Source organism: Phyllostomus hastatus, unplaced genomic scaffold, assembly GCF_019186645.2.
Source record: "Phyllostomus hastatus isolate PE091 unplaced genomic scaffold, TTU_PhHast_1.1 phas_contig_58, whole genome shotgun sequence".
NCBI classification, from domain to species: Eukaryota; Metazoa; Chordata; class Mammalia; order Chiroptera; family Phyllostomidae; genus Phyllostomus; species Phyllostomus hastatus.
In genome coordinates, this window is record NW_025333916.1 from 20,366,430 (window position 1) to 20,382,819 (window position 16,390).

Sequence of the window (16,390 nt, forward strand, 5' to 3'; positions counted from 1 at the left end):
ACACTTTGAAGTTTCATCTTAATTTCCGTTGCTGTTGTACTTTTCCCTGACCTTCATGCTCAGCAGTGCCAGGCCCTCAGTGGGCAGCTCCCACCACCCCTGACATTACCCAGCCTCTGAAGTATCACCATTCCCATAATTAACAGTGACTAGAAGCAAATAATTTAATCCTGGGCAAATGAAAATGAATCAGGGGTGTCAATTCCACTTCCCATCTTTCCAGTTTTCTGTAACAAAAGAGGAGAGGGAAGTGTCTGTTCCCTGGAGTGAGATTCACTCGGAAAGTGAGAGACAGCTGAATAATTGGAGATGCCCTTTGCCTCATTCCTGCAAAACACTGTTGTCCCTGGCAGGAAAATTATTCTCGGCACTGAATAAATATCTCAAGTCACACAGAATATGGCAGCTGGACATATTTATGTTACTAAGAAAATATACTCATGACTTGGTGTGGTGAATTAAGCGGAAAGCACATTTCGAGGCAATGAAATCATAAACCCAGAGAGTCCTCAGGCTAAACCAGTGCTCCTCCCTGTCTCCTTTACATGTAGAAACAGGAACATAACCCAGTGCTGCTAATGATGCTTCAACAATGAAATAAGACAGAGCAACCTATGGCATTTTCAATAAAATCACAGTGAAGGCATTTTAACCTTGGATTTAGAATGCACAGTTTACTTGTTCACACAGTTGTTAGTTCAAAAGACTTTACTGCAGTTTAAGTCCTAGCTGTGTCTCTCCTGGTTCCATTAGTGGATGGTTTGGTCTGTGACCCAGAAATTCTCATTCTCCCCTGAGATTCCCAATGTGTGGAACAGGTGGACACGTGCTGTGCCAATGCGAAGATTCTGTCAGTTGCAATAGAATGGCACTTGGAAACCACCACGGGACAGATTCAGGAGCCCACTGAACCCACCATGAGATGAACCTGAGCTAAAACTCCACGGATCACCTGATCTCCAAAAGTCCCTTACCTGATGGTGGACCACAGTGACATTTTAGGTCTCCTGGAATCAGTGTCAGTCCAGAGCTAGTGCCTAGTAAATAAGTCCTGAAAAGCCTGATTATTTCCTTTTCTCTCATGCACAGTTACCCTGGTAAGAGGCTAAAGGTCCCTGAGGAAGGCTGGGAGAAAGATTAACAGTATAAATGTTCAGTAGTGTACAAGGATCCTTCCTCGGGAGACCCAGTCTTCCCCTCCTCTGTAGCTGGCTCAAGTCTGGAAATTGATTGAGCTGCCATGACTCTCTGTTTTTATGATTCAAGTTAAACTTTTGTTCACTTGACCTAGAACTCTTCTGTGTATACAGATCAAGTAAGATCTATCTGTTTCATGTCTAGGAGCACCATCCACACAGGTCTGTGCAGTCAGACTACTCCAGCTGCTACTTTGACTCCGCCCTTCACAGTAACCAGGCCCACCTTGGGCGATTGAGCAGTAAAGACAGCATACTTGTCTTATCACTCCCTACCCTTCTGGAATTCATATGCTGGTAGAGGAGGGAAACAAGCTCATAAAAAGTGAATATAATATTTTGATTATCAGTAAGTGCTACCAAGAAGACTAAACAGAACTCCCAGTGTCTTTCTGTGGTGAAGGACACTGGGAGGTTGGTTCCAGGGTGGCCTGAGGTCATGTGTGCTGAGGATCTGGGAGAAAAGCCTTTGCAGCAGAAAGGATGGCAAGAGGGATGCTCCTGGGCAATGTGTAGAGCGTGGCAGGATCTGCGCACCAAAAGCCCATGACAGAAAAATTCCCAGCATTCTAAAACCTCGCTTGCTTGGTCACCTGGTTTTCCTCAATTTACAAAGCAAATCAGATGTGAATGGAGGGAGCTGCTTAATAAAGTAGATATAACAAGATCTCTTATTTAAGGACTCCAGGATAAAAAGCCGTAACTGGCTTAACTTTTAGTAAAGTAAGTTTAAATAAAAAAGGGAACACATCAATGCTTCAGCTGCTTATGCACTGAGTTCATATGTGATGGAAATGAAAAGGGTTTACATATAATATGCTTTTAAAAATAAGAAGAGCCAAGCCCTGGCTGGTGTAGCTCAGTGGATTGAGCGCGGGCTGGGAACTAAAGTGTCCCAGGTTCGATTCCCAGCCAGGGTACATTCCTGGGTTGCAGGCCATAACCCCCAGCAACCGCACATTGATCTTTCTTTCTCTCTCTCTCTCTCCCTTCCCTCTCTAAAAATAAATAAAATCTTTAAAAAAAAAATAAAATAAGAAGAGCCTTTATGTGGAAATTGGTCTTTCATGCACAGTTTTATCATTGTTTTCTCTTTCTTCCCATGCCCCTTGTTTTCTCTGTTCAGGCAAGGACTGGTTCTTAGCAGGTGGAGAATGAGAGATCTGTCAGTGTGTCTTCCCTCTGTGACCAGACTGAAAGCACCTTGGGGCTAGGGCTCATCCATATCTGTGAAAGTTCCAGCATTGTTTCAGAGCTGGGACTACAAAGCTATGGCAGGTGCCAGAGTGTTTTTCTGAGGTGAACTGAAGAGGAATTGGAGAAAAGATTTGGCTGAGACCACCCAACAATTCAGAAACAGGTGTCCAGATGAACTCTAGAGCTGCTGAGAAAAACCTATATGTGTATGTACACACACACACACACACACACACACACACTGGAATATCATGCAGCAATACAAAAAAGAATGAAAACTTGTCATTTGTGACAACATGAAAGGATCTAGCACAGGTATCCAACCTGCAGCCCACTATGGCTATGAATGTGGCCCAACACAAAATCGTAAATTTATTTAAAACATTATGAGATTTTTTTGTAATTACATGTCACAATGTATTTAATGTGTGGCCCAAGACAACTCCTCTTTTTCCAGTGTGGCCCAGAAACGCCAAACAGTTGGATACCCCTGATCTAGAGGGTATTATGTGAAGTGAAATAAGTAAGGCAGAGAAAGACAAGTACCGTGTGGTTTCACTTATATGCAGAATCTAAAGAAAATGAGAAACAAACAAACAAAGAAAAAAAACCCAGATTCATAGAAATAGAGACCAAAGGGATGATGATTATCAGAAGGGAGAAGTCAGCCCTGGCTGGCATAGCTCATTGGATTGAGCGCGGGCTGAGAACCAAAATGTCCCAGGTTCGATTCCCAGCCAGGGTACATTCCTGGGTTGCAGGCCATAACCCCCAGCAACCGCACACTGATGTTTCTCTCTCTCTCTCTCTCTCTCTCTCTCTCTCTCTCCCTCCCTCCCTTCCCTCTCTAAAAATAAATAAATAAAATAAAAATTAAAAAAAATAAAAAAGAAGGGAGAAGTCGTGGGATGGGTGAAAAGAGGAAGGAGACTATACTCAATAATATGATGATAGATTTGCACAGTGACAGATGATTACTTAGAATTTGTGGGGTGATCACATTGTAAGCTCTAAAAGTATCAAAATCACTATATTGTACACCTGAAACTAATACACATGATAGCTAACAGACTATTGTATATCAACTATACTTTAATAAAAAAGACTTATAAAAAAGCCTCTGTCATAGAGGTGGCACTTCATATGTTACATGTAGGTAACATGACCCATCAACTCAGCTGAGGAAAAACAATAATTTTCTTCATTTTCCTTAACATCATTTCTCAGGTACCCTCAGCTGCTAGAGCTCACAAAACTCTGGGTGTTTTGCCACCTGGGCCCAGGTGAGTAAGCTCATGTGGCTCCTCTTAGCCCTGCCCCCAGCCTAGGGAATCTCCATCTCTTCTGGGAAGCAGGGAGGCTCCCTGTCACTCGCTCTAGTCTCTCCCAAGTCTTTTGCCTTTGGTTCATCCTTTCAGCTTCCCTCACAGGTAAGACTTAAAATTTCAAAGCCAAAGAGATGCTTCTTTTTCCCTCTCCCTCTGCTGTCACTCTGAGACAATGAGTACAGGCAGCTTAGCTGAAGGAATGCGACAAAGAACAAAGGGAGCAGGAAGTGCCACACCAAAGGGGAGTGCTCCTAATCCTTATCCTACCTCTCCTCCTCTACCAAGTACTTTTAATACCTTATATCATTTGATTCTCACATTCCCAGGTAGGAATGGAAAGTATTATTATCTCCCTTTTCAAAAGATGTACCAGACTGGAAAAGCTGAGAGACTTTCCCAAGGTCCCACAGTGAAGGGCAGGGGTAGATGGACTTGGATTTCTGGACTTTCAGTCCTTGCCAATTTCCCAAAGGCACAGTGCGTTTGCCTCCAGTATTACAATTTAGAGAGCCTAGCTGAGTTAGCAATACACAGTCTGTGCTTTGCCAGGTAAATTATGTTATTAAGAGGTCAGCAGCTCTGAGCTGCTAGCTGAAGAATAATTTGTCTGCAACAGGGAATAAGATGACGTCATGAATATACCCAAGCAGGCTCTGCTTCTGTGCTGTCCTTGAATTAGTGTCTGGACAGTCCATTAGTTTTGAGTGTTTTGCAACCACCATAATAGCCCTTTTCTCTGCAGTCAACTGGGTTGACCATATCACAATGCAGACTGGTACTTAAAATCACCATAATAATTTGACCACAGTCAGGTACTTTTGAGTCAGTGGATATGGTTGAGATTTCCTGGAAAAGATTGCAAATGGAAAGGCCTGGAAACTTCAGACTTTAGGCTATTAGCCTTCTCCTGACAGGCTAATGGTATTATGTAGGTAATAGAAAGTGGAAGGAAACCTTGTTTTTTCCTGGTAAAAAAGAATGTCTCATCCTATGGACATGGAGAAGGGCCTTTAACAAAGAGCCCCCAATAATACCTGTTCTTCCTCAGTTATCCCAATTCTCTGAGAATTAGGTGTGCTGTAGCCCTTGAATCCATGAGGCAAATGACCTCCCCAAGTCAGTAGTGTGTGTAAGCCAATCTCACACAGTGCTCTGAGCATCAAAGGGCCCCTCTAGTGAGGAAAAGCGCTCCTCCTCAATCATCGTAAAGCAATTTAGTGATTCTGATACTTTTTTCCTAATGAAATAATATTTTTATACTTTCCCAAACATTCCAACCCTCTAGGTTTACTGGAATGTATGTATTCTGAGGAAATATCCTGCAATTTGTACAATGTAGTCTCATATTTGCCCATTATATGCAGAATGTAGCATATGAGGGGGTACAAGAAGATTAAAAAAGACCCTGGCTGGTGTGGCTCAGTGGACTGAGTGCCAGCCTGCAAACCAAAGGGTTGCCTGTTCAATTCCCAGTCAGGGCACATGCCTGGGTTCTGAGCCAGAGCCCCAGTAGATGGCCCACAAGCGGCAACTACTCACTGATGTTTCTCTCTCTTTCTTTCTACTTCCCTTCCCCTCTGTCTAAAAAATTAAAAATAAACAAAAAACATCTTGTAGTTCTCTGACCTTCTCTTTTGGCAAAACTGTGTTTTCCTGTGTGGGTACCTCCATCATCAACAACCACAACTGACAGGCTTTTCAAGTTCATAACCCAGCACTGTATCCTTCCCTTTCTTCATTTATTTATTTTTATACGATTCCTATGGATTTATCTTATGTCACCCCAGAGAAAGAATGTCTGTAATGAAAATAAAGTTCTCAAGAACAAATCAGGAAGTTTTTTTCTATTTTTTTTCCTTATCAAAGCAGTTTCTTGGACTCTTCTAATTCAGTACTAGGTTTTCCTAAGGTGTGAGTTGACTTAGTAGTAATGAGTGTTTCAAGCTCTTTAAAGAAAATGTCTACATCATTGGCTATGCTATGCCATTGCACTTGGCTAACAGTACAACTTCTGTTAATTCAACAAAAGTCAAAAACAGGCTTTCTACCTAGTTAAATATGCTGTTAATGTAGATCAATAAAATAACCTTTACTGGAGACACTCTCATCCTGGATTTAAGAGAACACCTGAGTGGTCCAAACCTTTAATTAGTTCATAATGTAGGACCAGAGCTATTTCTTGCTTAAATTAAATTTTCAGAAGAAAAATACATTTATGAATGTGCTCTGCCATAGAAACAGCTTTCCAGTTAAAACAATACCTATTTCCTAGAAGTAAAACACTAACCGAATCAGCCTCAAGAACACAGACGTGTGTTCCTTTCTCTTCTGGATTTAAAGGCTGATAATTATATTTCTAAGAGCTGGCAGTATGGCCCCATAGGCTGACACAAAGGCAGGGAAGGGGATATGTTAAGGGATAATTTCTTGGTAATGAGGTCCTTTAGAGTGGAGAACATGTACAATTATTAAGAATAAATACATTACTATAAAATATGAAGGAGAAAACCTTACCCGAATCCAGAAAGCAAGCGACAGAAGAGGAAGAAGCCATAACCTTGGACAAATGAAGAAAGGAAGGCAAAGAATCCGTTGACAGACATGCAAATCAGAAGAGACTGCTTCCTTCCCACTTTGTCAGCCAGTCCTCCCCAGAAGAACGCCCCCACCATCATCCCGAGGTAGACTATGCTGCCTGCAACACACAGAAAACAAAGAAATATGTCAGAGATTGGGAGTACACGACACATGTAATGGCAAAGGAACAAGGGGCAAGATACATTCCAGCATTATGCATGGAAAAAGTTTCCTTCAAAAATATAACCTTTAGAACACACAATTCAGCTTTCAAGTTGGAGAGTAAGCTTTGTGGGCTACCTTTGGTGGCCATGACCAATGGCAAGTACAAAAGACAAAATAGTCACATTCTCACCAGCCACATGGAGATAGGTACAGAGTGGGCAGACATAAGGAGTCCCCACACAGAACATCCTGGAGTTTGACTCATGGCCACGTCACCTTTGGTCTGAACACCTGACTTATCACCACAACAAGGCCAAGATGGGGGACTGTAAGATCAAGTGTTCCAAGGTCAAAGTGTATTCCCCAGTCTGCTTCCAGTCTCCGCCTGTAGCATATGACCGCATATGACCTGGGCCAAGGTCAGACCCTTAGGAACCCTTTAGAGGATTTTAAGGATTTTCTCTCTAGTCCCTTCTGAAAGCCCTGGCCCTTCCTTGGGAAAGAAAGAAAGCTAGGGAAGATGAGTTTAGAGGTTATAAAAGTTAATCTGAAAATACTCTCAAATTCCATTCATAAAAGAAAACTTTTTCTCGGAGTCAGGATTTTAAGGAGCCTAAGGAGAAGAGAAATAGCTATTAGTAGTTTGGGAATTATGAAACTCATCCTTGTTGGCTTTGCTTCCATAAGGAAACAAATGGAAAATGAAAAGCTAAAGAGATGTCCCTCTTGTGTCACTATGAGTATACACTTGAATTTCTAATTCACTTGCTGCTTCTAAAGAACCAGGCCCCCCGTGGGCCCTATCCAGATTCTTTCTTAGGATCAAATAACCTTAGACATGGCAAATGTTACTTCAGAGAGGTTTCCAAAAGGGTGTGCAATGTCTAGGGGAAATGGCATAATTAATACTGGAAGTACATTATATTTGAATGTGGTGTTAAAAAAGCTGCTACTATACCTTTCATTTATTTCTGCTTTTTCCCTTACTTCACCAAAGCACCATTTGAACAGTCCCTTTTCTAAAGCACATTTAAGATACTCAGCAGCATCTAAGTAATAAGGTTAAAAAAAAAACACTGGCTGATTTATTGCTTTAGATTTCTTTGGGAAATGGCCTATTCAAACATTCACCCTGAATTTGTTTGCTTAACACACAGTTAATGGATCAATACAAGATCCAGAAAGACAACAGGTGGCAAAGTCTGGTGACCCTCACATCAATGACTTGCAGATGCTGCTTTGTAGATGCTCAAGTACAGACAGCTACAGTGAATGGCCTGTGTTGGAGCAACTGCAGAATAAAAAAAGACAAAAGCTGTTCTTATTTAGACTGGGGTACTGCCAAGGTGTGGCTGGTCAGCCGTGCCTGGGTGGACATGGCATATTTTTCTCTGTACTACAGGGCTGACAATAGACAGATCATTCTTCTTTTTTTATTATTATTATATTTTATTGGTTGTGCTATTACAGTTGTCCTGATTTTTTTCCCTTTGCCCCTTTCACCCAGCACTTCCCATTCCCTCAGGCAATCCCCTCCACCATTGTTCATGTCCATGGGCCATTCATATAAGTTATTTGGCTGCGCCATTTCCTATATTGTAGTTTACATCCCCATGGCTATTCTGTAACTACCTATTTGTACTTCTTAATCCCCCTCACCTCTTCATCCATTCCCCCATACTTTTCTCCCATCTAGCAACCATCAAAACACTCTCCATATCCATGATTCTGTCTCTGTTCTTCTTGTTTGCTTAGCTTATTTTTTAGTTTCAATTGTTGATAGATATGTATTTTTTTTTGCCATTTTACTGTTCACAGTTTTGATCTTCTTCTTTTTTTTTAAATGAGTCCCTTTAACATTTCATATAATAATGGTTTAGTAATGAAGAACTCCTTTAGTTTTTTCTTTTTGGGAAGCTCTTTATCTGCCCTTTGATTCTAAGTGATAGCTTTGCTGTGTAAAGGAATCTTGGCTGTATGTCCCTGCTTTTCATCACTTCGATTATTTGTTACCAGTCCCTTGTAGCCTGCAAAGTTTCTTTTGAGAAATCAGCCAACAGTCTTATGAGAACTCCCCTGTAGGTAACTAACTTCTTTTCTCTTGTTGCTTTTAAGATTTTCTCTTTATCTTTAACCTTTCACATTTTAATTATGATGTACCTTGGAGTGGGCCTCTTTGCATCCATCATAATTGGGATTCTGTGATTCCTGGACTTGCATGTGTATTTCCTTCATCAAATTAGGGAAATTTTCTTTCATTATTTTTTCAAATAGATTTCCAATTTCTTGCTCTTTCTCTCCTCCTTTTGGTATCCCTAAGATGTGAATGTTGGACCTCTGGAAGTAGTCCCAGAGGCTGCTTATACTATCCTCATTTTTTGGATTCTTTTTTATCTTGTTCTGATTGGTTGTTTTTGGCTTCCTTATATTCCAAATCATTGATTTGATTCTTGGCTTCATCTACTCTATTGTTCTCTGTAAATTGTTCATTTCAATTAGGGTATCCTTTGTTTCTGACTGGATCTTTTTTATGTTTTTAAGGTCCTCATTAAGTTCCCTGAGCATCTTTATAACCAGTGTTTTGAACTCTGCAACTGATAGATTGCTTATCTCTATATCGTTTACCTCTTTTTCTGGAGTTTTGATCTGTTCTTTCATTTGGGCCATGTTTCTTTGTCTCCTCATTTTGGCAGCCTCCCTGTGTTTGGTTCTATGTATTAGGTAGAGCTGCTTTGACTCCATGTGTTGGTAGTGTGGCCTAAATAGTAGGTGTCTTAAAGGGTCCAGTAGAATAGCTTCCCCCATCACCCAAGCTGGGTACTCAAGATATGCCCTTCGAGTGGACTGAGTACACCCTCCTCTTGTAGTTGAGCCTTGGTTGCTGTTGGCAGATTAATGGGAGGGATTTACCCAGGTCAATCAGCTGCAAGGATTGGCTGTGATCACTTACCACCAACCTCCGCCATCTGTGGAGGATCAGCTGTGCAGGTTCAGGGTGGTGGTGCTCTACATGATCTATAGCTGTCCACTGGGTGCACAGGTCCTGGGGTTTCCTGAGTAATGCAGGCCAAAATCAGCCCAAGTTCAGCTCCCACATGTGTTTTGCCTGTGGCCATCCTTCCTGAGCTATAAAGCAATCTGAGATGGCTACTACTTGTGCTGGGCTTGGAGATTCCCAGGCAAAGCCAAACTGTGAATCTAGGCTGGCTGCTGCTAGTACTGGGCATGGGGCCCACTGAAGCCAGCTGCTACTACTTGTTTGAGAGGATTTAAGAAGTTGTGAAGCATAAGGCAAGATCAGCCATTCATATGGAAAAGCAGCTTGTGTGGGTCCATAAGTTGGGTGGGGTGGTATCTCTGGGGATCTCCAAGGTGGATCAAACAGTATTAGCCAGGTTGATGGAGTCTCAAATATGGTACCAGCTTGCCAGCTCTGTGGCTCTGTGGGGGGAGGGTTTAGAAAAGGAACAATGGCCCCCGCTCACCTTGATGCCAGACACTTCAGTTCCTCCCTGTATGCCACTGGTGCCTTTCGAGCTGCTGCCCTGGTGCTGGAGCTCAGAGGGAGGGAGTCTGAGTAGGTGAGTCCATGCATGGGTTCTTTAAGAGGAACTGCTCTGGTCTTCAGAATTTTCTTCCACCAACTCAATCCCCCCTGGTTTTTGCAGCCAAAATTTGTAGTGACTTATCTCCCTGGCACTGGAAGCCTGGGCTGGGGGGTCTGGTGTGGGATTGAAACTCCTTGCTCCTGAGATATCCCTCCTGAATTTTATCCACCACACGTGGGTGTGGGACCAGCCCATTCCACTTCTCCAGCCTGGATGGATGTGGATTCTTTAAGTCCATAGTTGTCAGGCTTCCATTCAACTCAATTTCTGATGGTTCTGAGTGATGACTGTTCTACATTTTAGTTTTAATTTTGATGTGGTTGTGTGAAGAGGTGAGCCATGACTGTCTACACCACCATTTTCACTGGAAGAGTCATATCATCTTTCTCAATAAAGAGATTACACATCTCATGAGGCCCAATGCATGTCCAGAAGACAATGTAAAAAAAGTATCAGCACAAGGCAAAGAATTCCAAAAGCAGACAGATTCACCCAGGGAAATGCATATCAGCATATCTCTTATTTATAGCATAAGAGGCTCAAGTTTTCTTCATGTCTCTTACAAGAATTACCAGTAACTAAGGTTGTTTATAATAATGTCTATGTCTTTAAAAATGCCTACAAATCAGAAAGTGAGCTCTCACAGACCAGGAGTGGCCTATGGCTGCTGCAAACTGAACATTGGGGAGACTTCCTTTGAGCTCCAGCCCCAGGAACAAAATATGATCACTACCACTGCTGAACCCTTACCAGTTCTAAGTGCTTGTGTGAATTAACTCATTTAATTCTCGTGACAACCCTTGGAGGTTAATACTCTGAAAGTCCAGCTCACTGGTGAGGAAACTGAGGCACAGAGAAGTTAATGATTTGACCAAAGAAAAGTGAGTGGTGACTACATTCCATCCGTCAGCAGTTTGTTGTATAGTGTGGTTACAATTCTCTCTCAACTCTGGCTGCCCTCCTGTGAAAACATCCCAGTTTGTCTGGGCCCCTGTGTGGGGGGTGGTACCACCTAGAATGGAAAGCAGTACCTCAAACGTCTCTGCAGGGTGTTCTCCCTGGGCACCATTCCCACTTTCATAAAGCTAGTTAAGTCAGGAGTAATAGGAAATGGTATACAGCAGCTAAAAGAAAATAATGCTTCATTCTACCCTATCATAGAACAAGGGGTACACTACTCCTCCAATAAGACATTCCAAAGGGGCACATTCCCAACCCTAGTGGGGAGTAAAGGGGTTAATGCTGAAAACAACTCAGTGTGCCAGAGAAAAAAAAGGAAAATCTAATGTCTTGCTAAAAAGAACAGGCTCCTACGCTATGGTCCAAGGAGGGTAACTCCCTTGCTTTTCTGGTGCAGGAGGGGCATGTCCCTGTTGCACTGGTCTCCATATTCCCCTTCTTCAGGGCAGTCACCAGCAGCCTTGTTTTAGCTAAGCCAGAGCACGGCTTTATGAAGTCGTCATTCCGGTACGTGATGGGCTCAAACTGGGTGCTAGGTCTCCCCCACCCAGCAGTAGTGTGAGGGCACAGCCCCACCCCAGGAGCTCCAGACAGCTCAGCGGTAGCCATGGTGGAGCAGGCTGAGCTCACACTGGACTTCCGTGACGGAGATAGCTTAGGGACTTGGCAAGGGGTGGAACACCCTCATTCCTTACTAGCGCCTTGTACTTCAGCCATTTGAAAATAAAAGTTAAAAATAACATGTACTAGGGACTAATCTATAAAAGAGTAAAATAAAAATGGCCCATCCTTCAATCCTCCCAGCTATCCTTGTTAGTATATATTTAAACAAATAAACATGCCTGTGTGACCAAAAAGTCACACCACACAGAAATGCATGCAATGAAAATAAATCTTTCCTTCTTCTCCACCCTTGACCCTCTTCCCAAACATGACTATTGGCATTTTTTTTCTAATTCTTCCTGGAATTTTATACATATGAATATATAAAAAGGGATATCCTATAGGAATTGCCTGTTAAATACAGTTTTTTTCCTGTGTAGTGTTTACCTTTACTCCACTTATGTTTAGGATTTCTAAACTAAGCAAACCAGAAATAAATCTCTGCCAGAATTTTAATAACCACTTCAAAATACATTTTGTGTCTTTCAGAAATGCATTCAGTATCAGCTATTTGAGGAAAAGCAAACCAGTTCTTTCTCCATTTTGTTTTATTACTATGCCTAAAATAAATACAACCAATCTTCTTAAAAGACAGGATATTGAATTCAATTTTAAAGAATTTGTTAAGCACCAGCTTTGCATGACTTTTCCTGAAGTGCTAGAATGTAAGGATTTGTAAGTTGTGATCCCTGACCTTAGTAGAGAAATTAAAACATACAGAAATGTTCATGCAATGCCTACTCTAAGTCAGAAGAGGAGAGAGACAGTTTCACAACCAGTGTTCACACAACCCTCCTGACAGCCCCATCTGATCATGTCCACTACAGAAAGGGGCAGCCAGGCTAGAACTTCCCATGGCCACCTGGGGACAGATGACCAGGGCAGAACAGTGCTGAAGTGTCCACTCAGGTACCTAGGCTCCAAGTCCCTAAACTCTCTTTCTACTCCATCAAGATGGCTTCAAGAGCTTGTAATTCAGCGAGGGAGGCAACAAGTGCAAAACTGGATGGGCCCAACAGTGAGGCGGGCGGCCTGAAGGAGGCGCAACTGGGCCCAGAGGGGCAGGAGGAGGCTCCTAATCCTGACTGTGGCCTCTGAGAAAGTTTCACCAAAGAGGGAACATCTGAGAGGATTCTGAAGGATAAGAAAGATTTCAAGACGGTATTAAATTCCTCCACTACTGACAGGTTCAGTAAGAAAAAAAAAAGGTGGTATTAAGTTGTATCTTTGTATCTAAACTCTGGTTAAAAATACATTTCAGATCTTAAGGCAATAATCTTGTGTGTCTTTGTTGAATTATTACTGGTAATTAGACTGTTCCATTGGGCATGCAATGGAGAGAATGAAGCCTACCTAGTAGCTTATTTAGAGCAAACAGCACAATTAGAAGGTTTATTTGTTGATCCTGTAATCTAAGTAAAAGCAGACTTTTCTCTTTTTTTTAATTTTTAATTTTTTTACGCCAAACTTTTCAGTGTTAGCAAAGGCACAATGTGAATAAAATCGGAAATTCTGGGACAGTAAGAAGAGAAACTATTTCCTGCTTATTTGTTTTCCTGTTTCTACTTGGCTTTCACAGTACGGTAATGGTGAGTCCTTAAAAACCCAGAGTGGAGACGTGCCCTTGGCACAGACCAGCCATCTCAGTTCTCTACTCTTGGTGCAGCTGTGGCTGGTTAGAATGAAAGGGTATTTTAGTTCAAAATGCCTTATTTGACCAGTAGGAAACTGTAGCTGTGATAAGTCAGTACTTGAAATGAGGTCTTTTAAATCCTTGCTCCTCAGAGTATAAGACTGGACCGACAGCACTGGCCCCCTGGGGAACTTGCTAGAAATGCAGAGTGTAAGCGTCCACTCTAGACCCACAGACTCAGACTTTGCATTAGAACAAGACCCAACATGACCCTGGTGCACTTTAGAATCTAAAAGCACTTTTAGGCTGTTTTGCTTTCCAGTAAAACATGTAACCTCCCCAATACATTTCTTTTTTACTTAAAGTATGTATTTGTCTAATACATATTTGAGAGGAGAAGATGCAGGCTATGGAATATTGAAAATCCAAAGACATAGAACAACAAGATCTCCCTACATAGGCTGAAGATTTATTTCTAGAGGACAAGCAAAAACTTTGGGCCCCTCCTAGGACCTGTATTCCTGGGGACTAGAGGCAGAACTCCCATGGGGAGAGAGGCCAGGCAGAGATTCCCAGGTCCTTCTAGGAGTCTGAAGAAGACTTTAATTCGGCTGGGCTTTCAGGAGGCTGAACCCGGCTTGAGAAACCTGACCTGAGGCTCATTCTCCTCCTCCCACCTCAGCTGGGCTGCAGGCCATTACCGGCCAGCCCAGCCAGTCGGTCTTCCAAGAGACAAAGGAGACCTCAGGCATGATTTCCCATTAAGGAATTTTCTAAAATGGGGGCCTATTCCATTTTTCTTAATCATAGCCTCATTTCCCCTGACAAATACCACATTTCCATATCTGTCTCTTTGCTAAAGCTGTTTTTGATCCTTCCTGACAATCCCTCAGGGGCCACATTTTTTCCCCCAGCATCATTTTAAACCACCTTCAAACTAAACAGAACAATTTTAAGAAATGATCGACAGTGTTTTTCTCATAGCAATTCTTAGCCAGTAAGTTTTTTAAACTTGTCTTAAGTACTTCAGTTACCCATAGCTAATGTATTACTCTATAATTTATACCTTCATTTATTTATAAATTGATTTTCAATGAAAAACATTCTGTGGCAGTATTCTGAGTCCAGTGATAAATAATCTCCATGAGGTGATGATCTCACCTGCCTTACAAAGGGGATTTTTCTTAGGTTAAAACAAAATTTTAAGTCAAAGTTAAAAAACAAATATTTAAGCATAAATGACAACAGCTCCGGAAATGGTGGCTGGAACCAATAATAGAATATGGTCTGTCATATTTAGGCTTTATTGCCTAGATTGTGTTCATTAGTTTTTAGATATTATTCCTGTCACTAGAGGCAGGTGCATTTATCTTCCCAAAGGTAGGGCTTTCTCCCACCTTGCCAATTTTTATTTAAACAACTGAATGAATTAACCAACCCACCCACAAACACACTGAGAACTATCTTTGAACTTCTTCCGTGAACTCACCCATCTGCTTCCACCAGCGGCACTTTAGGCTTACTATAGTTATACCCAACCTGTTTGACTCAGTTCTGCTTATCATTCAGTATTTATTTAATTAAACATCAATCACGTGAAAAATGAAATGGGAGTGTGTAAGGAATTGGAGCCACTTCTATAAAAACTAATTTAAGAAAGATTTGGGGAAAACTAGTAGCAAAAGAAAATGGCTGCTATTAAATAAATGTGACCAACAGAACAACAAAAGGCTGAGAAAAATCATAAATGAGAGATTCTGGGCTCAGACTGGGCCCTCAGTCCACTTGAGAGAGATTAAAACTGAATGTCAAAGTCATGTAGTGGCTGGTGATACAAGAAAGACGACAGGGTACGCTAGTTAGACGATCCCTCCTCTGAGGAAAGCCTTTGCTCCTGCATCCAGATGGTCAAGTGAATGTATGCTTGTATGTTTAAGTACATTATACTTATTTTGCACATTTTCTTTCTTTTACTATTTTTTCCATTAACTGACCAATCACCAGTCCAGATTTAACTAGATAGGGCTTCTAGATAATGGTGTTGGTCAGCCCTGCAAAGGTGGCCCAGGCTTTCTCTTCTGTCTGGCGGGACAAGGTGTAGGGTGAGGCGGGCAACCTTTCTCCCTTGCTGCTCTCTTGTGGATCCTCCCCACCCACCAACCTGCTGATGTAGAAGCGTTCATGGCTGCTGCCCTGTGGTCACTGCTCTTGGACCCCCAGAATGGTTTGCTATGAGCACGGCCAACCCTTGGCAAGACCCCACTGCAGTCTGTAAAAGGCTGATTCCAGGGACCACTGACCCTCTCCAGCTACCCCTGCACCTACCAAGTGCAAAGAAAAACACAGTGTCTCTCTCTTTACCTACAACTTGCTATGTCTCATCATTATGAGCTTCAAATTCTGTGCTTGAATTTTTATTTTCTATTGGATTCTTTCACTGAACGTGCTGAGCAGGGGACCCATTACTAAAGCAATGGGGGTAGAGGTAGGGGAAGAAGGAAGCCATGTTGTTGTTGCTTTTGTTTTTTAACCAAATGCAATATCCTTCATCTTCATTCCACTACCATCGACCACTCTGAACTTTGGGGTCAGGCAGCAAATAGTTAAACACCCAGGCTCTTGAAACACATGGCCTAGATCTGAAATCCTTACTCTAGCTACCATTTACTAGCTGTTTGATGCTGGTTAAATTACTTGATTTCTTTGTGCCTCAATTTTCTTCTCTGTATAATGGGGTTAATAATAGCACCTATCTCACTGGGTTTTTGAGGGATTAAATGAGATAAAGCATTTAGCACTGTCAAACATAGCTAGTCAATAATTTAAAAAAAATACTAATGTAACTATTGATGTGAAGGAAAGAGAGAAAAGGAGAAAACAAATGCTGGTAAAGAGAGACAACAGTAAGAAAGGGGCGAGCTCTGGAACGATACAGAAAGTGCAGCGTTTGGCCTCCCTCAGTTCTACTGCAATGACAGCACCCGAAACAGTGCTGGAACAGCGATCTAATCTTAAATCTCAAAGACTTGGTTTTCTTGGCAAGTTGAAACTATTTAAATAAGT

General features: G+C 41.9%; 1 protein-coding gene across 1 annotated transcript in view; it reads right to left on the reverse strand.

Annotated features, from left to right (window-relative positions):
• SV2C (synaptic vesicle glycoprotein 2C) overlaps positions 1-16,390 on the reverse strand; it is a 190,364-nt gene that overhangs the window by 96,707 nt on the left and 77,267 nt on the right. Inside the window, exon 3 of the mRNA XM_045848231.1 lies at positions 6,236-6,416. Coding sequence (XP_045704187.1) covers positions 6,236-6,416 — 181 coding nt within the window. The remainder of the gene's footprint in view (positions 1-6,235; positions 6,417-16,390) is intronic.